Here is a 26,649-nt window from a genome sequence, read left to right as displayed (position 1 = left end):
TCTGAAAACCCATTGACATTGCTGGGGAAGCAATGTCACTGCGTTTTCAGCACAAAAACGCGGTAAAAAAACGCCGCTAAAAACGCGGCAAAAACGCCTAGTGCGCACAAGGCCTTAGATGGTTTTTCCGCATGTATTCATTCAGTAGTATACTGACACATCGTGCATGGTTATTGGCCACAGCGTATTTGTGCACATGCATATTCATTTTATAGTAAAAAGGTGTGCGGGCCCCATTTTGAAAGTTATAGTTTTGAATGACAAGTCCCATCATACCTTATAATGTACTGAAAAATGAAGAAGAAAAGAAAAATGTAGTGAAATGGTGAAAGAACACCCCCAATTCTGGCTTTGTTTATTACGCTTATTTTGCATTAAAAATGACCAAGCAGTATAAACTGTCCAGGTCAGTACAATTATAGTGATACCAAACCTACATTTTTTTTTATTTTTAATTTTTTTATCTTTTAAATTTATATGTGATAAGAAAACTGGAAAGCTTGTAAAAACAAAAACAAAAACAAAAAAAAAAGAATTTGTTTCAGTCACCATTTTCTTAGCCCAATAAGGTTTTTTTTTTTATTTTTCCATAGATTGAGCTGTGCGTTTGAGTTGGCTAGTTTTTTTTGTATGTCAAGTTAATATTTTCATAACTTTTTACTGCATTTTTTTTAAATAGGTGCGGTGGCCAAAAATGCTAGCTGGGGTTATTCATTGGCAGCAGCATTTAAATGGGTAAATGTCAGCGATTGATTAAGCTCTGGTTGCTGCCGGCATTTTGAGGGGATGGTGCAGCCTCAGCTCCACACTATTAGAGGGCATTATCCAATGTACTAAATGTACATACACAGACTTTATTTTTACAGCCTTTATGTGCATTTAAACTGGACAATTATCAGAAACAAAATGTTCATAAGAACAGTAATTTTTTCGGCTGGTCTAAATGGGCTGTCAATCACCCAAAGACAAGCAAAATATTTGCTCATCTGGTGAAATGACTTAATCATCATCCAGTTACTAATAGTTTTGTTTTTTTTAAAACAAAAGATAGGGTCCGAGTCAGGCTACTTCAGATAATGTTCTTGTGCCCAACAAAAGAGAACCTGTCACCTCCAGAATTGCTATGTACTGGGATATACAGAGGTAATCTGCAGATAAATAGCATTTATACAGTGCCCACCTGCCTCGCTGGTTGTTTCCAGTCAATGGGATGGTGCAAGGGTTATTACAGTCACTGTCCACTATATAATGAGCGGTGTAATCACTCCGCAGTAAATTGATTGACAGCCTGCTGTGCAGCATGTGTGTGCAGACTAAGGGCTCATTCACATGACCGTTCCGTTTTTGCAGTTCGCAAAACACGGTCTGTTTTTTCACGAATGCATCCGTGTGACATCCGTTCACGGGCCGTGTGTCATCCATATGTCATCTGTGTGCCTTCCGTTTTTTTGCGGACTGCAAAACACGGAAGCAGCTACATAGATAAATACGGTAGATGGATAGCTAGATATAGATAGACCGAGGGATAGATGAGAGACATATAATGTCCCACTCTCCAGCATTTTGTAATCTTGCACACTTTAGTGCCTTTCATGTGGCACTAAAGGGTGCTTAGCCTTGTATTTAGCAAAAAAAAATGACGTGGGGTCCCCCTATTTTTTTTTTTGTAGCCAGCTCGGGTAAAGCAGACGGCTGCAGCCTGCAGACCAAATCTGGCAGCTTCACCTTGGCTGGTAATCCATAACAGAGAGCACATCAAGCTGTTCTTTTAAATTTAAATAAATAATGTAAAACAAAAAACGTGGGGTCCCCCCCCCAAATTGGATCACCAGCCAAGGTAAAGCGGACAGCTGTGGTCTGGTATTCTCAGACTAGGGAGGCCGCGGTTCTTGGACCCTCCCCAGCCTAAGAATAGCAGGCCACAGCTGCCCCAGAAGTGGCACATCCATTAGATGTGCCAATCCTGGCGCTTTGTCCCAACTCATCCCGATGCCCTGGTGCGGTGGTAAACGGAGTAATATATGGGGTTGATACCAGATGTGTAATGTTACCTGGCATCAAGCCCTGGGGTTACTGATGTCACGGCGTTTATCAGATACCCGAAGTGCTTCCGTGTGCCATCCGATCCTACACAAAAGACATTGAAAAGATGGTCCTGTCTGTGGGTCCGCAAAAAAACAGCAACTGAGCGGGACAAACGGAACGGTCATGTGACTGAGCCCTAAGCTGTCAATCCACATGTCATGTCCTGATTACAGCACGCTCATTGTCTAGTGATCGGTGACTGCTCCTTGCACCGCCCTAATGACTGAGTGGCTGCAGGGAGGATATAACTATTTTCTCCAGTAATGCTCTAGTTAGCCTGCCCAACATAATATAACTACCTATGATGTATGTTTTAGTCATAAGGAATGTATGGAGCTGACTCACGAGCTGAGCCTGCTTTACATGAGGCAGAAGTCACCTGAGTTACATATCCAGCGTGTGCCTGTAACTGCAGCAGCCAGAACTTACTCCAAATCACTGCAAACTGATAGCGACATTAAAATGATGTCACTGACTGCACGTTCTAGCTCCTATTGACTCCCCTCGACAAAAAGTCCGGGAACTGTTTAATTATCATGACAACCAGGGACTTGCTGAACACGCACGTCACTGCAATCTTTGTCACAGGTTGACCTCCATAGGAGATCCATATTGCAGTATATAGAAGAGCCAAGATGTGCAGTATATAGTAAAGAAAAAAAAAAAAAACACAAACACACACACAAACACACACACACTCGAACCTTGGTTAACGAGAGAGTGTGCTTGTTAACCAAGTTACTCGTTCAGCAAAGCAAGATTTCCCTCAGGAAATCATTGCAATGCAGACAATTTGTTCCACAACTTGTTAAGTGTCCCGTCCTGGTCCCCTATTGTGCCATTCCACACATGCACAAACACACAGAAATACGCACACATTATGCTCACCTTACCTTCCGTTCCATCGCCGGTCTCCTGGGACTTGCTGTTCGCCGGTACGGGCTGTGTATCGGGTAACCATCGCGACGAGGGCGAAACTTCCGCTGCCAGAGCGCTGACGTCAAAGGCAGGACCCGCTAGCCTCCGATTGGCCAGCACGCTGCATTTGAGTAGCGGTGACAGCCGAAGTTCCTGCCTCGTCGCGTTGGTTACGGATACACACCCTGGAGCGGCGAACTACAGGACCCAGGAGGCCAGCGAAGAAACGGAAGCTACACATTATGCTCACCTTACCTTCCGTTCCATCGCCGGCCTCCTGGGTCCTGTAGTTTGCCACTCCAGGCCGGCGGTGGAACGGAAGGTAAGGTGAGCATAATACTGTATGTGTGTGCGTGTTTTGTGCGTGCTTGTGTGTGTGGACTGTAAGAGCGGGTCAGAGCGTGGTGGATGTACAGAAACCGGAAGTGTGTGAGGTGAGGATTTCGCTCGTACAGCAAAGCTTTCTCGTAAACAGAGTTACAAATTTACAGAAAGCTTTGCTTGTTAAGCGAAATTCTCGTTAAGTGGGTTACTCGTTAAGCGAGGTTCCACTGTATATATGTATATGTATATATATATATATATATATATATATATATATATATATATATATATATATATATATATATATATATATATATATATATATATATATATTATATATATATATTATATATATATATATATATACACACACACACATACATATATATATATATATATATATATATATACACACATATACACATACATATATTTTATTTTGTACTATGTCCAACAGAAATCCAACATGTACATACGTATACACACATACTGTATATCTGGGTATATATGCATGTACATAAATATACAAAATATATTGTGTATATTATCTATTATAAAACGTGGTTTTTTACTATATAGTGCAATATGGTACACACACACACACACACATTGAATTGATTTTGCTGGCATAAAGATAGACATGCAGATTTCTGATAAAATTGCAACAATAACGCACTGTGTGTACATGGCCTAAATGTTGTCTCTCAAAACACAAAAAAACCCCAACAAGCCCTCATATTGCTATGCGAATGGGATAAAAAAAAAGTCAGTTTAAGGGGTTAATTAGGTAATCTTCTAGTGACACATAACACAAGTGCTGCTGTAATAAAATTATAGCTGCGATACATAAACTGAAACACTTTTTTACTTCCCCCAACTTACACCCCACCCTGCAATGTTTGTCTACATCAATCATTAACAGCATTACAAGGAGCCCCTGCTCTGAAAACAATATCTTAGAGATGCCAAAGAGATATATACAAGTTATAAATCCATTGCTCAGGACTAGATTAAAAGAGAAATTCCACCATTTAATAATACAGTTGAAGTGTAAACGACCTTTGTGATACTTTACTGCTGTTGTATCAATTCCTTGTAATATCTAGTACAGTGGAACCTTGCTTAACGAATAACCCGTTTGCGAGTATTTCGCTATACGAGCAAAGCTTGCTGTAAATTTGTAACTCAGTTTACGAGCCAGCTTTGCCGTACGGGCAAAATACTCACCGCACACACTTCCGGTTCCGTACTTTCAATGCGCTCTAACCCACTCTTGCATTCCGAACAAACACGCACATATGCTCACGTTACCTTCCGTTCCATCGCCGGCCTCCCGATTCTTGTAGTTTGCCGCTACAGGATGTGCAACGGGTAACCATCGCGTCGATGGAGGAACTACCGCTGTCAGCCGCTACTCCAAGGCAGCACGCTGGCCAATCAGAGGCAAGCGGCTCCTGCTTATGACGTCAGCGCTCTGGCAGTGGAAGTTCCTCCCTCGTCGCGATAGTTACCCGATACACATCTTGTACCAGCGAACTACAAGAACCATGAGGCCGACGATGGAACGGAAGGTAAAGTGAGCATAATATGCGTGTGTGTATTTGCGTGTGTGGAATGGCACAATAGGGGACCAGGATGGGACATTTAACAAGTTGTGGAACAAATTGTCTGCATTGCAATGATTTCCTATGGGAAATCTTGCTTTGATGAATGAGTAACACTCCCAGAACAGATTGTTCTCGTTAACCAAGGTTCCACTGTAACATTCTCAGCATGTATGGGGGTATTCACACTGTGCAGTCATAGCATAGTTTTCCAAAAGTCATGATATACTACACATGATTTTCCGTATACAGCGCAGATCTGAAAACTAATTGAAATCCTTCTTTATACTTGGCAGGTGACGCATTGATTTCTCATGGTGGGATCTACTATTCCAAAACATAACGCGCTAAGTAATGGGCAGTAATGCAAACATTAGTCACGTTTTGGGCTCTATTCACATCTATTACTTTGGCTGTTTCAATAATTTGTGACTGAACTAAATCAGATTTCAGTGTCTCAGCTATTATTCTGCAATTATGGTAAAAGGGAGTTTTCCTCGTTACCTGCTGCATTTTCTATACCTTCAAATATTGGATTTAGAAAATCCAAGTCACAGGATTTTTTTCTACCATTTCTATCAAATGGTTTTAAAGGATTTCTATGTGAATTGTCATCTGTAATTACGTTTATTGTCAGTCTTTGGTTTTTAAATAATAAATCATCACGAGGAATGTGAATTATAACAATTTAGGAATGCAAAGGGTGACGACGTGAAGTCTGCATAGCTCCTTATGTTCTGTCAATGAATCCCCACCAGGCTGATTCCTGGATGATGCCAAGCAGACCCCTTTGCCCCCTGCAGCGATTTAGCATTTGCCCACTTTTGTGTCATGCTGCCAAATAGGATACATTTTGCGGACCCCCTGCTTCTGAGGCTCTATAGGGTCCTGCTGATCTATGGAACTATAACTTCTGCTAAATGTATCCTGACTCTACCTTTGTGTCTGCAGACTGTAACTTGTACAATTGAGATAAGATAAGAAGATTACATTATATTTACAGATTGATGAAGAGTTGAGCTGAATGACAATGGCCAGGAGGAGATGAATGGAGCAGCATGTCATACATGCACCTGCCTCCAGTCAAATATTTGACAATGAAGATACCAAAGGACAGAGCCCTGCACTCAGCTATCTTTAGCAATGACAAAAAGTAAATGATGCAGCAGGGCGCATGTGCGACCTGCTTCACCATTCAATAACTACAACACAGTCTTCGGCTACTTTCACACTTGTGTTGGACGGCTTCTGTAGTATTGCGTTGTGGGACGGATACAACGGATCGTACAAAACAACTGAAAGCTTTTTTTTTTTTTCTTCTTTACACTTTACCGGCAGCAGACTATTGTGAACGATCAGCTGATCGTTCCCAATAGCCGGCGGGCGGGCGCTCAGCTGAGCGCTCTCACATGCCGGAGGGCGGGCGCTCAGCTGAGCGCTCTCACATGCCGGCGGGCATGCCGGCGGCCGGTCGCTCAGCTGAGCGCTCTCACATGCCGGTGGGCGGGCGCTCAGCTGAACGTTCGGCCACTGGGAGACAAAATAAAGTTTGTAATTAAATAATACAAAAAAAAAAAAAAAAAACACGCACAGTGAAATCCTACGGATTGCGCTGCTCAAAAAAAAGTTACATGCTACGTTTCTTCCGCCTGACGCAGCGTCAAAATAACGACGCTGCGTCGTCCAGCGGATGCAACGCTGACACTTGCGTTTCAGTGCGTTGTCCATACAAGTCTATGGAGACTAGTGCAGTGCGTTAACGGACAGCGCTATTCTCCATAGTGACGGACTCCGCTGAACGCAAGTGTGAAAGTAGCCTACAGTGAGGGGAGACTCATGTAAGACAAATCTCCAGTGAAGGAAACTAGAGTATGATCTCCAGCACTTCAATGAAGGTTAAAAATATTTATTGAGGTTCTATTAAAAAAAGATCCATCGATCATGAAAACAGTGAGGGGGGACAGTGTCCCCCCTCACTGTTTTCATGATCGATGGATCTTTTTTAATAGAACCTCAATAAATATTTTTAACCTTCTTTGAAGTGCTGGAGATCATACTCTAGTTTCCTTGTCTGTGTTCTGCCTGAGGCCAGGGCAGCTCCGTGCACCAACACCGATCCTGAGCTGGACTTTAGGAAGGGTGAGCTGAACTACTTTTTCTAAATCTCCAGTGAACACCTTTGTGTTGGGACTCACACAAATTCACCAGCATTCAGTTATACAGTGAATAGGTGCTGGAATAACCCATTCATCACAGAACAATTTTACATTTTTAATTTCTCTTCCAAGAGCGATAACTTTTTTTTTTTCTTTTCACCAATATAGCTGTAGAAGGGCTTGTCTTTTGGTGGGACGAGTTGTACTTTTGACTGACACCATTCATTCGGTCCTAAAATTGTACTGGAAAATGAAAGGTGTGTGTGTGTGTGTGTGTGTGTGTGTGTGTGTGTGTGTGTGTGTATCAAGTCAAATGAAATTGCAAGGAAAAAAAAAAAAAGGGCAATTTTACAATGACTTATGAAACAAAGAAAGAAAAAAGTAATACATTTTTCTTTTGTCGCCATTTTCGAAGACCCATAAAGTTTTCATTCTTCAGGATCTTGGGCTGTGTGAGGGATTATTTTTTTGTGCCTTGAACTGACGTTTTTACTGATATAATTTTGGGGTAGATACGATGTGTTTTTTTTTCACATTACACCATTTACCTATCAAATTAACATGTGAAAATAACACCTAATATATGCATTTTTTTTTTATAAATTGTTTTATTTTTCACTGTGCTAAATGTGGGTGATTTGAACATTTATTATTTTTTTTACAGTATTTAATAGTACCCTTAGGGGACTTGAAGCAGAGATCGTCTGATCACACCACTCTGTATAGCACAGGCACCAGCACAACCCTGTATAGCAAAAAAAAAAAAAAAAATCTCAATCTCCTATGAACACAGTCTCACTGCTGGCGTTCTAAGGAGGATCATGACAACAGGTTCAAGGGTCATTAGCTGACTCCCAGCTGTCATGACAACCCATCAGCTCCCCACAATCATGCGACGGAGGCGCCAATGGGCAGTATTAGTGACATGCTTCCTGTCAGTGTGTGTTAAATGCTGTGGTCAGATTGACAGCGGCATTTAACTAGTTAACAGCCGATCTCTGATATACCAGTGACTGCTAGAGGCACTTGACGGCTGATGAAATCCACCATCAAGTGCTCAGCATGTGAGCCCACATCAAAGGTAGGGTTACGACAGCCGATGACATACATGTAAGTCATTGGTCGTGAAGGGGTTAAAACATAGCAAAGTAAGGTTAGCAATCAATATACTAAAAGTCAGATTACCTGTCAGAATCCAAGGATACTAGTGTTTCATCAGACGCCTGGCTGAGGGCTGCATATCCCTTGTTAAACTTTACTGACCTGCAATATAGAAAAGGTATAATCACACGGACACACATGACTGACAGCTCTATGTAATAGCCATTGTTCAGCAGGCCCTACCTTTTAGGTGCAGCCTTCAATTTCCCTGTCCCTGCAAGCATTCCTTTTTTCCTGAGAGCTGCCCGTGCCAAGTCTCGCTGCCTTTCTGGAAGGAGAAAACTCAGTGATATGTCCAGCAAACAAGAGGGCTTCAGCAAGTATTTCCAGCAATGCCGAATCAATCCGAAAATCTAACATCCTCTCCTTTAACTCAAGCCCTCTGTTTACTAAGAGCTACAATCCTACGGCTGTCAGACTGATCCCAGAAAGACCAGTTCCTACAACCTGTCTGACGTAGTCAGGGATGGACGACAAGCAGCACAACCCATAGCATATAAAAAATAAAATTATGGGTGTTCTAATTAGTTTCTAGGAAGTGTGCGTTATTGAATACGCAAGGTTTATATACCTGAGAGTTCATGTATTGCCCGACATATGGTTGTGTAACTATGACACTCTATGGGAATCTGTATTCTGCGGTGTCCTACAAGTGTCATTTATGTCCCCTGAGGAATGCTCGTTATGCCCAGGGTGCAGTGTGGGGAGAGGCCTCTGCTTCAGACTAGAGATCTCAGCCAGCTCTTTATAATGTATCATCACTTTATATGGTATAAATATTGCTCTAAAGTTTTTAAAGGGAACCTGTCACCACTTTCTTGGCTATAAGCTGTGGCCACCACCACCTAGGCTCTTATATACAGCACTCTAACATGCTGTATATAAGAGCCCAGTCCACTGTGAGAACAAACACTTTATAATACTTACCTAATGGTCGCTCGGTTGGCCAGATATGCGTCACCGGTCTCCGGTATTGGCTCTTTCGGCCACCTTCGTCCTCTTTCTGAAGCCTGGGTGCATGATGAGGCTACGTCATACACACTCGCCGCTCCTGCGCAGGCCCACTACAATACTTTGATCTGCCCTGCTCAGGACCTGAATGCCGGCGAGTGTGGATGACGTCAGACGCGTCATGCAACGCGGCTAGAGAAGGAGGACGAAGGTGGCCGAAAGAGGCACGCCGGCACCAGAGAACGGAGACGCCCATCTGGCCAACCGAGCGACCGTTAGGTAAGTATTATAAAGTGTTTTTTAGTTTATACCCCCGGCCTGGGCTCTTATATACAGCATGTTAGAATACTGTATACAAGAGCTCTGTGTTGGTGGCCGCAGCTTATAGACCAAAAAAGTGGTGACATGTTCCCTTTAAACATTTGTATCTAAGGAGATTCTATATATCAAACTCACAAATAATGCATTGTATGAAAACTAGGAATGGAGACCAGCATTGTTCTTCACCTCGGTGGTACGAAGGCTGGAACCAGTCATCAGCACAGTCTGAAGGTTCAGACCAAGTAGAGATGCTTAGTACCCCCTTGGCACAGCCATACATGAACAGAGGACCTTTCACCAGTATGAGTATGTTGTTATCTGGCAACCTCTTAGAAATAGTTTTTCATTTTTTTTTCTCTCATCATTTTTTTTATAGACATTAACTAGTAAAGTTTAGATTCTAATTTCCCTTTTAACCAAAGGGACGTTAGAAATTTGTTTACAAGGGTTTTATTTTTTTTTTTACCCTCGATGACGTTGACAAAATCATTAGGCAGAGGTATTATGCAGGAGAAGAGAATATAACATGACCCTGAGAATGTCGTACCCGACTCTCTCCATGTGAGACATGTAATGACACACAGCCCTGCTCTGCTCACTGATCTCACTGCTGGCAACTACTATGATAGCAAGCAGGGAAAGAGAGGGCAGCACAGCAGAGCGGTGTTATTACAAACACTTCTGCAGCCTTTATCCAAAGGCACTGTCAGTGTGGAGGGAGAATAGAGCAGACAGTGCCGTAGGATGAAAGCTGCAGATGCAGGTGGTGTTTTGTAATTACACACAGCGCTGCTATACGCTCCTGTCCTGCTTGTCACCACAGTAGATGCTGGCAGTGATATCACTGAGGAGAGCAGAGATGTGTGTCATTAGATCTCACACAGATAAAAGCCAGGTCTGACATTCTCTTGGAGCAAGTTTTTTTTCACCCTGCATAATGTCCCCTGTATGATTGGTCAACGTCATGCAGGGAAAAAAACACCTACTGAGATTAATCTCCAATAACATACCCTTGGTCTTTGTTACAAAAGTTTAGATTCTAAATTTTGCTAACATCACTGCAACAGAGAAGAGAAATTAATAAATAAAAAACGTCTTATTCAGCTCTCCAGCTACTACTCCATAATGTGGCCAATTTAACATGGCTTAAACTGTTGAAAGGTCCTTTTAAGAGCACCTTGTCAACTGCTTGATTCCTCTTCTATTTCCACCCTCCTTCGGCTTCTGTAAAGTCAAACCTGCCAATCCAAGGGACAGGGGGTGGAGATGTACGGGTAAGGCCACTTTCACACATCAGTTTTTTGCCATCAGTCACAATCCGTTGAATTTTGGGAAAAAAAAAAAAAAAAAAAAGAAGATCCCACGACTGATGCAGCTGGATCCGTTTTTTCTTTGTCGCTCCATTGGGAGACCCAGACAATTAGGGTGTATAGCTTCTGCCTCCGGAGGCCACACAAAGTATTACACTTTAAAAAGTGTAACCCCTCCCCTCTGCCTATACACCCTCCCGTGCATCACGGGCTCCTCAGTTTTATGCTTTGTGTGGAAGGAGGCACACATCCACTCATGCATTCTCAAATTAGTTATATCGGTTGGAAGAAAAGAGGACCCCCACGGGGCCCCCGGCATGTTCCCTTCTCACCCCACTATGTCGGCGGTGCTGTTAAGGTTGAGGTACCCATTGCGGGTACAAAGGCCGGAGCCTCATGCCGTTTTCCTTCACCATCCCTTAGTGGCTCTGGGAGAAGTGGGATCCTGACCGGTCATCCATTCACTGGGACCGGGCTCCCTCCGCAGCCCCTGTGGGAATCTGCCGGACAGGAGTCTATTCATCCTCAGGGACCGGGCCCTGCATCTCTAAGGTACTCTGTGTCCCCATGGGGACTGTGCATGGAGCGCCTTCTTCCCGGACGCTGCAGCAGCTGCTGATTTGTGAAGACCGGCGGACTTCCGCGACGACCGCACCTGCTTGTCGGCCGCGGTCTTAAACTTAGTCCCCGGCTTCATCGCGGCCTAGTAGCAAAAATCCCGCCCCCGGGCCTGCCTGTCAGGGGTAAGGGCGGGACTGCCGACCTGACGTCGGATGTGAGGGCCGGAGCATCCTGTATGTTTCCTCCCCCCTCACTGATCACTGTGGGGACCCCAGATTCCCGCACTTTTTCTAGCACCGCCCACGGCTCCACTCCTCCCCTGAAAGCTCTGGCAGCCATGTTTTTGGCATTCTGCCGGTGGAGGATTATCAGGGAAGAGCTCTGCAGCTCTGGGAGACCTAAGGCAGGGAATCTGGAGGACACACACTCCGCTTATTAGCGGTCGGTAAGCCACACCGGTCACCCGGTGCTGGTCCCCCATAGGGTGCCGGAATAGATATATATATATTAGTCGGGCTGTATACCCTTTCCCATATATCCTCAGTGATCACTCTCCTAGGAGACAACAGCATGTCGTCCACAAGGAGCAAAGGTGCTAAGGCACAGGGTTTTTTTGCGACCTGTACTCTTGTGGGGCTATGTTACCTGCGGGTTCCACCTACCCTCACTGTGAGCAATGCTCGGCCCCTGTTTCGCTTGCTCAGCCGGAGCCTCGGTCACTAGTGGGCCCCTCGGCTCAGGTAGACCCCCCTGCTCCCCCTGTCCAGGCGGCAGGGACAGAGTTTGCTGCTTTTGCTGAGAAACTCTCCGAGTCACTTTCACAATCCATGGCTCAGTCTATGGACAAATGGTCTGCCAAGCTGCTAGAAGCTTTGCAGTCCAGACCGGTCCTTACACAGGCCCCGGTCCCTGTTGGATCGTCGCCTCCAGGCCCCTCTCGGTCCGCGCCGCAGCGCGCTCCCAGGTTGGGCCCTAGGTCCCACGCGGAGGACTCCTGCCCGGACCACAGTCCCAGACCGGCTAAGCGGGCTCGCTGGGAAGCTTCCCCGACTTCTTCACGCTGCTCGGGTTCCCAGCTTGAGGACTCTCTGGAGGACGAGGCGGACGTCGCAGCTCAGGGCTCTGAACCTGACGTTGCCCTCAATCTTGATACACCTGAAGGGGACGCCTTAGTAAATGATCTTATCTCGTCCATCAACCAGGTGTTAGATCTGTCTCCCCCGCCTCCACCTGTAGAGGAGTCGGCTTCTCAGCAGGAGAAACACCAGTTTCGGTTCCCCAAACGTACACGGAGTGCGTTTTTCGATCACTCTAACTTCAGAGATGCTGTCCAGAAGCCCAGAGCGGTTCCGGACAAGCGCATTACTAAGCGCCTTACTGAATCCTCCAGTCTCTAGATTGGTGGCTAGATCTGTGGTATCGGTGGCAGATGGCTCATCGCTAAAAGATGCCACTGACAGGCAGATAGAGATCCTGGTGAAATCCATCTATGAAGCCACGGGCGCGTCTTTTGCCCCGGCCTTTGCAGCCGTGTGGGCACTCCAAGCTATCTCAGCTTGTCTGGCTGAGATTAATGCAGTAACACGTAATTCTGCTCCGCAGGTTGCGTCTCTGACTTCTCAAGCGTCAGCTTTTTCTTCCTACGCCATGAACGCAGTCCTAGACTCTGCTAGCCGTACAGCGGTGGCATCCGCTAATTCTGTGGCAGTCCGCAGGGCCATGTGGCTGCGCGAATGGAAGGCAGACTCTGCCTCCAAGAGGTTCTTAACCGGTTTGCCGTTTTCTGGCGACCGATTGTTTGGCGTACGATTGGATGAGATTATTAAGGAATCCAAGGGAAAGGACTCCTCCTTACCCCAGTCCAAACCTAAGAGACCTCAGCAACGGAAAATTCAATCGAGGTTTCGGTCCTTTCGTCCCTCCGCCAAGTCCCAATCCTCTTCGTCCAGCAGGCCGGAGAAAGGCCAGAGGAACTCCTATGCGTGGCGGTCTAAGTCACGCCCCAAAAGGCCGCCGGAGGCACTGCCTCCAAGGCGGCCTCCTCATGACTCTCGGCATCCCCGAACCGCATCCTTGGTCAGTGGCAGGCTCTCCCGCTTTTGCGACGCCTGGTGGCCACATGTTCAAGACCGATGGGTGAGAGACATTCTGTCTCACGGTTACAGGATAGAGTTCAGCTCTCGTCCTCCGACTCGTTTCTTCAGAACCTCTCCGCCCCCCGCTCGGGCCGACGCACTTTTTCAGGCAGTGGACGCTCTGAAGACAGAAGGAGTCGTGATCCCTGTTCCCCTTCAGGAACATTGTTGCGGCTTTTACTCCAACTTGTTCGTGGTGCCAAAGAAGGACGGATCATTCCGTCCCGTTCTGGACCTCAAACTACTCAACAGACATGTGAGCACCAGACGGTTTCGGATGGAATCTCTCCGCTCTGTCATCGCCTCGATGTCACAAGGAGACTTCCTAGCATCGATCGACATCAAAGATGCTTATCTCCATGTGCCGATCGCACCCGAACATCAACGCTTCTTGCGTTTCGCCATCGGGGACGAACACCTCCAGTTCGTGGCATTGCCTTTCGGCCTGGCGACAGCCCCACGGGTGTTCACCAAAGTCATGGCATCCGTTGTGGCGGTCCTACACTCTCAGGGCCACTCGGTGATTCCCTACTTAGACGATCTCCTAGTCAGGGCACCTTCTCGGGTGGCGTGTCAACACAGCCTTACCGTCGCTCTGGCGACTCTCCAGCAGTTCGGGTGGATAATCAACTTCCCAAAATCCAAGTTGACACCGACCCAATCACTGACTTACCTCGGGATGGAGTTTCATACACAGTCAGCGGTAGTCAAGCTACCGCTGGACAAACAGCTTTCTCTGCAAGCAGGGGTGCATTATCTTCTTCGGGGTCAGTCACACCCATTGAGGCGCATCATGCACTTCCTGGGGAAGATGGTGGCAGCGATGGAGGCAGTGCCGTTCGCGCAATTCCATCTGCGGCCACTCCAATGGGACATTCTCCGCAAATGGGACAGGAGGTCGACTTCCCTCGACAGGAACGTCTTTCTGTCCCTTGCAACCAAGACGTCTCTTCAGTGGTGGCTCCTTCCCAATTCTCTATCGCAAGGAAAATCCTTCCTACCCCCAACCTGGGCTCTGGTCACCATGGACGCGAGCCTGTCAGGGTGGGGAGCGGTTTTCCTCCACCACAGGGCTCAGGGAACCTGGACTCCGGTAGAGTCTTCCCTTCAGATCAATGTTCTGGAGATAAGGGCAGTGTATCTAGCCCTATTGGCTTTCCATCGGTGGCTGGAGGGCAGACAGATCCGTATACAGTCGGACAACGCCACTGCCGTCGCATACATCAACCACCAGGGCGGCACGCGCAGTCGTCAGGCCTTCCAGGAAGTCAGGCGGATTCTGCAGTGGGTGGAAGCCACAGCCTCCACGATCTCCGCAGTTTACATCCCGGGCGTAGAAAACTGGGAAGCAGATTTTCTCAGTCGTCAGGGCATGGACGCGGGGGAATGGTCTCTTCACCCAGACGTGTTTCGAGAGATCTGTCGCCGCTGGGGAACGCCGGACGTCGATCTCATGGCGTCACGACACAACAAGAAAGTCCCGGCATTCATGGCCCGTTCCCAAGATCACAGAGCTCTAGCGGCGGACGCATTAGTTCAGGATTGGTCGCAGTTTCGACTGCCTTATGTATTTCCTCCTCTGGCGATGCTGCCCAGAGTGTTACGCAAGATCAGGTCCGACTGTCGTCGCGCCATTCTCGTCGCTCCAGATTGGCCGAGGCGATCGTGGTACCCGGATCTGTGGCATCTCACGGTGGGTCAACCGTGGGCGCTTCCAGACCGCCCAGACTTGCTGTCGCAAGGGCCATTTCCATCTGAATTCTGTGGCCCTCAACCTGACTGTGTGGCCATTGAGTCCTGGCTCCTAGCGTCTTCAGGATTATCTCAGGATGTCATTGCCACTATGAGACAGGCCAGGAAACCAACGTCCGCCAAGATCTATTACAGATCTTGGCGGATCTTCTTATCCTGGTGCTCTGATAATGGGTTTACTCCCTGGCCGTTTGCCTTACCCACTTTTCTTTCATTCCTTCAATCCGGAATGGACAAGGGTTTGTCACTCGGCTCTCTCAAGGGACAAGTATCGGCGCTCTCCGTATTTTTTCAAAAGCGCCTGGCCAGGCTTCCGCAGGTCCGCACGTTCCTGCAGGGAGTTTGCCACATAGTCCCACCTTACAAGCGTCCGCTGGAACCCTGGGACCTTAACAGGGTGCTAACGGCTCTTCAGAAACCACCTTTCGAGCCGCTGCGGGATGTTTCTTTTTCACGTCTTTCGCAGAAGGTGGCATTTCTAGTGGCAGTTACCTCACTCCGAAGAGTGTCGGAGCTTGCAGCGCTGTCATGCAAAGCCCCCTTCCTGGTTTTTCACCAGGATAAGGTGGTTCTGCGTCCTGTCCCGGAATTTCTCCCTAAGGTGGTATCTCCTTTTCATCTCAATCAGGATATCTCCTTACCTTCATTTTGCCCTAATCCAATTCACCAATGTGAAAAGGATTTGCACTCATTAGATCTAGTGAGGGCACTCCGGTTCTACGTGTCTTGCACGGCGCCCCTGCGCCGTTCAGATGCGCTCTTTGTCCTTGTCGCTGGCCAGCGTAAGGGTTCGCAGGCTTCCAAGTCAACCTTGACTCGGTGGATCAAGGAACCGATTCTTGAAGCCTACCGTTCTTCTGGGCTTCCGCTTCCTTCAGGGCTGAAAGCCCATTCTACCAGAGCCGTGGGTGCGTCCTGGGCATTGCGGCACCGGGCTACGGCTCAGCAGGTGTGTCAGGCAGCTACCTGGTCTAGTCTGCACACTTTCACGAAACACTATCAGGTGCATACCTATGCTTCGGCAGACGCCAGTCTAGGTAGGCGAGTCCTTCAGGCGGTGGTTGCCCACCTGTAAGAGGGGGCCGTTTCGGCTCTTGTTATTGAGGTATTCTTTTACCCACCCAGGGACTGCTTTTGGACGTCCCAATTGTCTGGGTCTCCCAATGGAGCGACAAAGAAGAAGGAAATTTTGTTTACTTACCGTAAATTCCTTTTCTTCTAGCTCCTATTGGGAGACCCAGCACCCGCCCCTGTGCCCTTCGGGCTGGTTGTTCCTTTGTGTACACATGTTGTTCATGTTGAATTGTTCTTTTGGTTCATGGTTTTCAGTTCTCCGAACATCCTTCGGATTGAATTTACCTTAGACCAATTTATAAGTTTCCTCCTTCCTGCTTTTGCACCAAAACTGAGGAGCCCGTGATGCACGGGAGGGTGTATAGGCAGAGGGGAGGGGTTACACTTTTTAAAGTGTAATACTTTGTGTGGCCTCCGGAGGCAGAAGCTATACACCCTAATTGTCTGGGTCTCCCAATAGGAGCTAGAAGAAAAGGAATTTACGGTAAGTAAACAAAATTCCCTTCTTTCTCATCGACTTGTATTAGCGACGTATGGCCTCATGTTTGTCCGTCAGACGGAGACAACGGCCAAAGTAACTTTGTGTACGTCGAAAAAAAAAACGGACAGCGATGGATCCGTCGCCGTCCGTCGTTTGGTAGAATCGAAGCCTATCCGGGGACGGATTCCATTTTTTTTAACGGAGCATGCTCTAATTTATTATTTAGCCCCCGGCTAGTTGGATTCGTCAAAAAATGGATCGCATCAGTTTAGCCACAATCTGCGACAGATCCGTCGAGAAAACTGATTGTGACTGATGGCAAAAAACTGATGTGTGAAAGGGCCCTTAGAAATGACAATAAGTGCTGTGGTTTACATCGTTCCAGAGCTCATTTCCATCACCATAGTATGTTACTGAGCCACATAAAAAAAAAAACTCATTTTACAGTATGCGGTATTTCGCATTTTTCGGGACATAGTGATCATCACTGCCCTGCGTTTTGCAAGGAAGTGATGTCACTAGGAGAGGAAAAGGAAATTGAGCAGAGTAAACACACACACACACATAATGCACATAGAAATCAGAAACGTACATTTTAAGAATAGAAAACAAAAAAAAAAAAAACAAAAAAAAAAAACGTGGGCTCTGCCATATTTTTACCGTCCAACCAAGGTAAGCACACAGCAGGGGCCTGGTATTCTCAGGCTGGGGAGGGTGAGGGCCATGGTTAATGCGCCCCCCCCCCCCCCCGCAGCCCAGAATATCAGCCCGCCGCCGCCCCGAGAGTGTCGCATCCATTTGCGACAATCCCAGCGTGTTACTGGCTCTTCCTGATTGCCGTGATGCGGTGGCAATTGGGGTAATAAGGAGTTAATGGCAGCAGCCCATAGCTGCCACTAAGTCCAAGATTAGAAATGGCAGCGTCTATGACACGCTGTCACTAATCTGTAAGTGAAAGTAAATAAACAGACACCGAAAAATCCTTTATTTGAAATAAAACACAAAAAAAATCCCCCCCTTTCACCACATTATTAAAATCCCCAAATACCCAGCTCCGGCGTAATCCACACGATGTCCCACGACGCTTGCATACTGATCCAGCGACGTCTGAGACATAGTACTCAATGCAGCCTCCTTCTGTGAACAAGGCTATCTATCCTCCAGCTATCTATGGTATCTATCATGTATCTACCTACCTATGGTATCTACCTACCTACCTACCTATGGTATCTACCTACTGTATCTATCTATCTATCCATTATCTATCTATGTATGAAGAAGGAAATGACAACACTTTTTTTTTTTTCAACCTGCTTTATTGCATTGAAGGCATAAAAACACAGGTACCAACCCGCGGAAAAAACGCAGCAAAACCACACCAAAACCGCATGCAGTTTTTGGGTGCAGTTTGCGGCGTTTTTTTTGCTGCAGGTGCGGTAATCTTTCAGGAGGGCACAGGGCCTATGGGTTCAGTTCCACTTGCACATACAGTGCCTACAAGTAGTATTCAACCCCCTGCAGATTTAGCAGGTTTGATAAGATGCAAATAAGTTAGAGCCTGCAAACTTCAAACAAGAGCAGGATTTATTAACAGATGCATAAATCTTACAAACCAACAAGTTATGTTGCTCAATTAAAATTGTAATAAATTTTCAACATAAAAGTGTGGGTCAATTATTATTCAACCCCTAGGTTTAACATTTTGTGGAATAACCCTTGTTTGCAATTACAGCTAATAATCGTCTTTTATAAGACCTGATCAGGCCGGCACAGGTCTCTGGAGTTATCTTGGCCCACTCCTCCATGCAGATCTTCTCAAAGTTATCTAGGTTCTTTGGGTGTCTCATGTGGACTTTAATCTTGAGCTCCTTCCACAAGTTTTCAATTGGGTTAAGGTCAGGAGACTGACTAGGCCACTGCAACAACTTGATTTTTTCCCTCTTGAACCAGGCCTTGGTTTTCTTGGCTGTGTGCTTTGGGTCGTTGTCTTGTTGGAAGATGAAATGACGACCCATCTTAAGATCCTTGATGGAGGAGCGGAGGTTCTTAGCCAAAATCTCCAGGTAGGCCGTGCTATCCATCTTCCCATGGATGCAGACCAGATGGCCAGGCCCCTTGGCTGAGGAACAGCCCCACAGCATGATGCTGCCACCACCATGCTTGACTGTAGGGATGGTATTCTTGGGGTCGTATGCAGTGCCATCCAGTCTCCAAACGTCACGTGTGTGGTTGGCACCAAAGATCTCGATCTTGGTCTCATCAGACCAGAGAACCTTGAACCAGTCTGTCTCAGAGTCCTCCAAGTGATCATGAGCAAACTGTAGATGAGCCTTGACATGACGCTTTGAAAGTAAAAGGTACCTTATGGGCTCGTCTGGAACAGAGACCATTGCGGTGGAGTACGTTACTTATGGTATTGACTGAAACCAATGTCCCCACTGCCATGAGATCTTCCCGGAGCTCCTTCCTTGTTGTCCTTGGGTTAGCCTTGACTCTTCGGACAAGCCTGGCCTCGGCACGGGAGGAAACTTTCAAAGGCTGTCCAGGCCGTGGAAGGCTAACAGTAGTTCCATAAGCCTTCCACTTCCGGATGATGCTCCCAACAGTGGAGACAGGTAGGCCCAACTCCTTGGAAAGGGTTTTGTACCCCTTGCCAGCCTTGTGACCCTCCACGATCTTGTCTCTGATGGCCTTGGAATGCTCCTTTGTCTTTCCCATGTTGACCAAGTATGAGTGCTGTTCACAAGTTTGGGGAGGGTCTTAATTAGTCAGAAAAGGCTGGAAAAAGAGATAATTAATCCAAACATGTGAAGCTCATTGTTCTTTGTGCCTGAAATACTTCTTAATACTTTAGGGGAACCAAACAGAATTCTGGTGGATTGAGGGGTTGAATAATAAATGACACTCTGAATAAACTTTTCACAATTTAAAAAAATAAATAAATAAATAAATAAATAACATTCTTTTTTGCTGCAGTGCATTTCACACTTCCAGGCTGATCTACAGTCCAAATGTCACAATGCCAAGTTAATTCCGAATGTGTAAACCTGCTAAATCTGCAGGGGGTTGAATACTACTTGTAGGCACTGTAGCTTCAGATGTGAGCATCGGAAGAGATATGCTAATGACCCTCTGCTGCGGGCGTCAGTCGAGGGTCAATCAACTGTGATCCAATCTTGTGATCACAGCTGAGGAGAAGAGGGGGTGAGAGTGGGGAGCACTTTCTCCCTCTCCTCCGCTGTCTGTCTTTGTGTACATTGCACTGCAGTGCGATGTTTCACATGCTCCCATAGACATGTACGTATGCGTGTAAGCCGAGACTTGTTGCCAAACGCAGCACACTGCGATTCATTTTTCACACTGGTGCGAGTGCAATTTGATGTTTTATCAGATTGCACTTGTCCCTGCAAAATGCAAGTGGAACTGAGGCCTAAGACAGAAAGCAGGAGTCTAGAAGCCCCATACACATTAGACTAATGACGGCGGCACCGTCTATACCAACAATCTAATGCAGACCTGGGCAAGGGGCGGCCCGCGTGCCACATCCGGCCCGCTTACTCTCTGTGACCGGCCCGCCCATCTTCAGCCGATGCAGTGGAGCCGGGCTGCAGCGTGCCGAGCAGGGAGAGATCCTGCAGCTCCGCACAGTCAGTGCAGGCAGCAGAACTCAGGAGTCCCTCCTCTGTTCACTGCCGGCACTTTCTCTGTGACATACGCGCATGCTCTGACGTTGTCAGTGCTGCGCTGCGTGTGTCATTTCAAAAGTTCCCGCCCGGCAGGAGAAGGAGCAGCACAGCGGGGGCCTGAAGAGAAGCAGCGGCGGGGGCCCCTCGGAGAAGAGCATCGGCACAGCCAGGGCCCGTACAACAGAAGGAGCAGCTCAGCGGGGGGCCTGTACAGAGCTGCCTGAGCACGGGGACGATAACAAGGGAGAGGTAAGTAGTGACTAATAAGCTGAGGAGGGACAATGGGGGGGACTGGTGACTAATACTGGGGCTGTAGTGGTGTAGTTTTACAGGTGTAGTATATGGTGTTGTGTATATAGTGGTGTAGTACATGGGGTGTAGTGATGTAGTTTTATTACAGGTGTAGTATATAGGGGTATAGTATATGGGGGTATTGTATATAGTGGTGTAGCATATGGGGGTATAGTGATGTAGTATATCACAGGTGTATTATATGGGGGTGTAGTATATTACAGGTGTAATATATAGGGGTATAGTGATGTAGTATATTACAGGTGTAATATATAAGGGTGTAGTGATGTAGTATATTACAAGTGTATTATATCGTGATGTAGTATAATACAGGAGTATATTGGGTTGTAGGGGTGTAGTATATTACAGGTGTAGTATAGGGGGGTGTAGTGATGTAGTTTATTACAGGTGTTGTATATGGAGGGGGTGTAGTATAATACAGGTGTAGTATAGGGGGGTGTAGTGATGTAGTATATATTACAGGTGTAGTATATAGGGGTGTAATGATGTAGTATATCGGAGGTGTATTATATAGTGGTGTAGTATAATACAGGTGTATATGGGGGTGTAGTATATTACAGGTATATGGAGGGAGTGTAGTATAATACAGGTGTAGTATAGGGGGGTGTAGTGATGTAGTTTATTACAGGTGTAGTATATGGAGGGGGTGTAGTGATGTAGTATATTGGGTAGAACTGCGGTAATTATATTAGTCCGGCCCTCTAAACCAATCCCAATTTCTCATGCGGCCCCATGGGAAAATTAATTGCCCACCCCTGATCTAATGTGTATGGAGGCGCCAACCAAGTGATGGTTGGGAGAGATGTCGATTGCATGGTTCTCCCATAGATAAGACTTTCTCCTGGAGAGCACATGAGCGCTGTGCTGGGCAAAGAGAGCGCTCCAGTATATGGGAGACTTGATAGAAATGGCTGTCGGCCAAACTATGGCTGAAGCATCATCCAGCAGACGGCCATCTAATACATATGGCTGGCTTTAAAAAGCCCCAGAGGCCAGAGAGAAAATTTCAAGATTACAAATTGTGTTTCTAGTAAAAATATGAAGAAGAAAAAAAAACCATTGCCAACATTTCTTTAAAATTAACAAGTAACACAAAAACCTGATGAAACAATAGATCAACTTCTAGAGACACATTCCTTTAAAAAATCATTTTGTAACTAAAATGAAGAAAAAGCGGGAAAAAATATTGTACAATATCTTCATCGAACAAGAAGGGAGCGGTTTCTGCTGAATCTTGGGGGAAGATATGCACACACCCAGATTTTAAACACTGTATAAATTATAATATATATATATATATATATATATAAAATTTATTATCTTTGGCATCAATTCAGCTGATAGGAGAGCCCCCTCTCTGCCATCCAGGAGGGCTGGAATACGTTTGTGTAGATATAATTTCAGATATATTACTTGATTTCATCCATAATCAGAGATCCTAGAGGATAAGCATAAGACGGATATCTGAGAAAACTGTAAATACTTACGGAGCTTGGCCTGGATTGTCGGACCCTTGCTCATCAGATATGGGCCTTTTTTCTCCACCCCAGGCCCCTTGGACTCCATTATCCATCCCTGTCAAGAGGATTATAACAATCACTATGAATAGTAATTACTTCAATTAATCTCATTAGCAGAATAATGTGACAGAGAGAACTCTAGAAGATTATATTATTGTTAAGAGCTGGTCTACAAACCTGACAGCCATGAAAGTCCCCAGTACATATTGCATGTGGTGGCTTTATTCTTCAGTGGTCACTGCAGGACCCCTAGGGAGGGTAATCAGTCTGAGGGTCTGCATGACTGGGATAAAGTATCTCCCCTTGAGATAATATGCAGAGATGAAAATACATCTATCTAAGGCCGGTTTCACACATCCAGCATTTCACTGCTTTGCCGGATCCGTCACACTCCAGTACAGTGCAATACAGTGCAATGGCATCACGGCAACCTCTGGTTACATGCTGTCATGTGGCTGGAGCATGTGACCGGAGCTTGTCGCGCTGCCATTGCACTGTATTGCACTGTACTGGAGTGTGACGGATCCGGCAAAGCAGCGAAATGCTGGATGTGTGAAACCGGCTTAAGATTGGAAGGACTCTGATGTGTTGGGAAAACTCATGGAATCTGGGGCAGAAACACATCATATGCAATGAATGGACAGATTATAGACAATGATCTGTCAGGAAATCTGTCAGGTGATACAATACTAATGTTATCTTTAAAAGGGGCTTAAGCAGACCTTTTAAAGGTACCGTCACACTTATCGACGCTCCAGCGATCCCACCAGCAACCTGACCTGGCAGGGATCGCTGGAGCGTCGCTACATGAGTTGCTGGTGAGCTGTCAAACTGGCAGATCTCACCAGCGACCAGCCCCCCAGCCAGCAGCGACGCGTGGAAGCGATGCTGCACTTGGTAACTAAGGTAAATATCATGTAATCAACCCGATATTTACCTTGGTTACCAGCGCACACCGCTTAGCGCTGGCTCCCTGCACTCCTAGCCAGAGTACACATCGGGTTAATTACCAGCAGCTACGTATGCAGGGAGCCGACACTGACAGTGTGAGAGCGGCGGACGCTGGTAAGAAAGCTAAATATCGGGTAACCAAGGAAAGGGCCTCTTGGTTACCCGATATTTACATTGGTTACCAGCGTCCGCAGAAGCCGGCTCCTGCTGCCTGCACATTCAGTTGTTGCTCTGTCGCTGTCACACACAGCGATCTGTGCTTCACAGCAGGACAGCAACAACTAAAAAATGGCCCAGGACATTCAGCAACAACCAACGACCTCACAGCAGGGGCCAGGTTGTTGCTGGATGTCACACACAGCAACATCGCTAGCAAGTTGTGCCTCAGCAGCGATGTTACTGTGTTACTGGTGTGACGTGGCCTTTAGATCAGTAACTGTTATTGCTGTACCTGCTCCTGTTATTTTGTTGTAGGCGCCAGAGCATTCAAATAGTCAAGAATATGTAAACTGCATATACCCTGCTCCCCCTCCCCCCTCTCAGTGCTGGCATCAGTGATAGTAAATCTGAAATGAATTGGCAGTGCAGCCCCCCATACTCCCTCCCACCTCTCAGTAGTGATAGTGAATGCATGGAGAGATGGGGGGGGGGGGGGCAGTGAATATGTAAATTGTTTTTACATTCACCTGACTAGCTACTATGTCACACTGAATTCTCAAGTGTGTTCATCAAGATAACAGGAGAAGCTACAGCAATAACACTTACTGATACTGAAAGGTCTTCTTAAGCCATATTTATAGACAACATTAGTATTGTACGGCAAAATCACATGACAGATTCCCTTTAAAGGAAAAATGCCCGAATCCTCAGATCTGACGGCTGCGAATTTGGACTTATAATTATAAAATTCACAAGTGCAGATTAGAAACCCCCCATTCTTCCGGACCCCATCGGTGAAGCTCCAGGGATGGGTCATGTAGGCACATCGGCGGAGGTCGAGGGCATGGGCAGGCAGCGGACCCCAGAACGGCCACCACAGGGTAGAGAGGGGCAGATGGGGGTCAGTGAGGCACTATAGTGGGGAGGGGGTTACTAGATCAGCTATAACCCCCAATGACATCGCACAATTTCCAGATCTGCTGAGAAAACTTTCAAAGAGAAAGAAAAAGCGAAGATCACTACAACTGCTGGGGAGATGGCGGCCACAGGGGCAGCAGGAAACGGGGCAGGAATAAGGAGGCAGCAGCTGCGGAGGACTCCGACATGGGGCAGTACCGGCTCAGAAACATGACCACTCCCGGTGCACCGCCTCAGACACGCGACCACCCCCAAGCACCGTACACGGCGACCCCAGCCCCACTCCCGGCGTTACCTGGGCACTGTCCCCGGCGGAGGAGGAGCGCTGTCCGGTGTCACTCCGATCACCAGGCTCCATCCGACTCTCTCAGGCCGGCTGCCACCCATGTAAACGACTGAACGAGTCTGACCAGTAGGAACATGCTGTTCTCATCACATGACTTAGAGCCACGCCTTCTCAAGGTGACAGTAGTAGACATTTAGGAGACGGGCAAAGAGTCGCGTGACGTTGGGGCTCTTCATTGGACGCCTGGCCTGAGCACGTGATCTGTACCAGACTCCTCGATTCTGCAGCGATATTTAGCCCAAATTCTTTTGGCCGTTAGGGGCGGATATGCTGCTGGGCGATAACCATCTGAACAGTGCAGGGAAATAAACAGTGGCCAATGAGAGCAGCACAAATCTCTATACTGCTAGCCCCCTCTAGTGGTAGCTGTAGGAAGAGACAGGGGTTTTTTTATTAGTTAAAGGGAACCTATTTGGTTTTTGGTCTTAGGTTTTTTTTTTTTGTTTTTTTTTTTTTACTTAAAAGAGCCTATCCCAATATGTAGTGTGCATATTAATATTCGCAACTACCTCCAGTTAGAAATGTAGTATAGTTCTCCTGATTTAGCCATGTCTCTTACCTCATGTGCAGGGCATTGCAGTCCACTTTTAGGCTATGTGCGCACTTACCGGATTTTGCCGCGGATTTGCTGCATGTTTCGCTGCAGAAAATGTTCATAACATCTCTGCAGTGAATCACCAGCAAATCCTATGGAGAAAAAAAATCCTGTGTGCACTGGGCGGAATTTGACAGCTGCATGTTTTGCTGCGGGAATCCCGCAGCAAAAACAAGTGCATGTCAATTCTTTTCCGCACATCGCTCCGGGATTTCACTCCATTGACTCCAATGTTAATCATGAAATCCCGCAGGGAATAACGCAGGAAGCAAATTCTGTGCGGTTCACTGCGTTTTCCTGCGTTATTCCCTGCGGTATTTCGCGGTTTACCTCCGGTAATGTGCATCGCCTGTTTGCGGTTTGCAGGGAAGTGATGTCATTACAGGAAGAGGAAGCCGTGCAGAGAGTAAACACACACAGATCACACACATAGACATCACAGACATAGAACACAGACACATAGAACACACATAGAAAGAAAACGGAAATATAGAAAACAAAACACGTGGGCTCCGCTGCATATTTACCTTCCAGCCGAGGTAAGCACACAGCGGCGGCCCGGTATTCTCAGGCTGGGGAGGGAGAGGGGCAGGGTTAATAGCAGTGGCGGTTAGGGTAATATAACAAGGGGTTAATGGTGGTGGATCACCGCCATTAACCCCAGGCTTGATCATGGCAGCGTCTATGTGACAGCTGACATGATCAACCCGTAAGTAAAGTGAATAAAACACACATACAGAAAAATCCTTTATTTTAAATAAAACCAACAAGCCTCGTTCACCATTTTATTAACCCCTCCCGCACCAAAACTCCGGCGTAATCCACAGCTCCGACATAATCCACAGCCCCGGCTCCGGCGTCCTGCACTGCTGACATCCAGCCGCGACTGTCACAGACACAGGCTGAATGCAGCAGACAGCAGAGGTAATTACCGGTCATTTCCCACGGCCGGTAATGTGAACTCACTGCCGACCGTGGGAAATGCAGCGATCTGTCCTCTATCTATCTATCTATCTATCTATCTATCTATCTATCTATCCCTCTATCTATTCTTCTGTCTCTTTATCTATCTATCTATCTACTATCTCAGAATTAAATGACTTTTTTTTTTTTTTTTCAATGTGCTTTATTGCATTGAATGCAATAAAGCACATCCCAACCCGCACGCGGCAAAACCGCGGGAATACTGCGAATAATACCGCGGTAAAACCGCGGCAAACCGCATGCGGTTTTCGGGTGCGGTTTCCCCCGGTTTTTTACCGCGGGTGCGGTAATCTTTGAGAGCATGCGGAATTTTCTCAAGAAAATTCCATTTCCCAGTGCGCACAT

At 46.7% G+C, this 26,649-nt stretch overlaps 1 protein-coding gene across 3 annotated transcripts in view; it reads right to left on the bottom strand.

Annotated features, from left to right (window-relative positions):
* Positions 1–24,807, bottom strand: part of FAM219B (family with sequence similarity 219 member B) — a 31,875-nt gene extending 7,068 nt beyond the window's left edge. Inside the window, exons 1-4 of one of the 3 annotated variants that reach the window (XM_075345596.1) lie at positions 24,675–24,807; positions 22,319–22,406; positions 8,432–8,516; positions 8,273–8,350 (exon numbers count right to left, since the gene is read on the bottom strand). In XM_075345596.1, the coding sequence (XP_075201711.1) occupies positions 8,273–8,350; positions 8,432–8,516; positions 22,319–22,406; positions 24,675–24,737 (314 nt within the window). In that variant the 5' untranslated portion in view covers positions 24,738–24,807. The remainder of the gene's footprint in view (positions 1–8,272; positions 8,351–8,431; positions 8,517–22,318; positions 22,407–24,674) is intronic. The other 2 variants (XM_075345595.1, XM_075345598.1) reach the window with 2 other exon arrangements.
* Between the last annotated feature and the right edge of the window lie 1,842 nt (positions 24,808–26,649).

Source organism: Anomaloglossus baeobatrachus, chromosome 4 (genome assembly GCF_048569485.1).
Source record: "Anomaloglossus baeobatrachus isolate aAnoBae1 chromosome 4, aAnoBae1.hap1, whole genome shotgun sequence".
Classification (NCBI taxonomy): domain Eukaryota; kingdom Metazoa; phylum Chordata; class Amphibia; order Anura; family Aromobatidae; genus Anomaloglossus; species Anomaloglossus baeobatrachus.
Note: the sequence above shows the minus strand (reverse complement) of the source record. Positions and strands in the feature narration are given on the sequence as shown.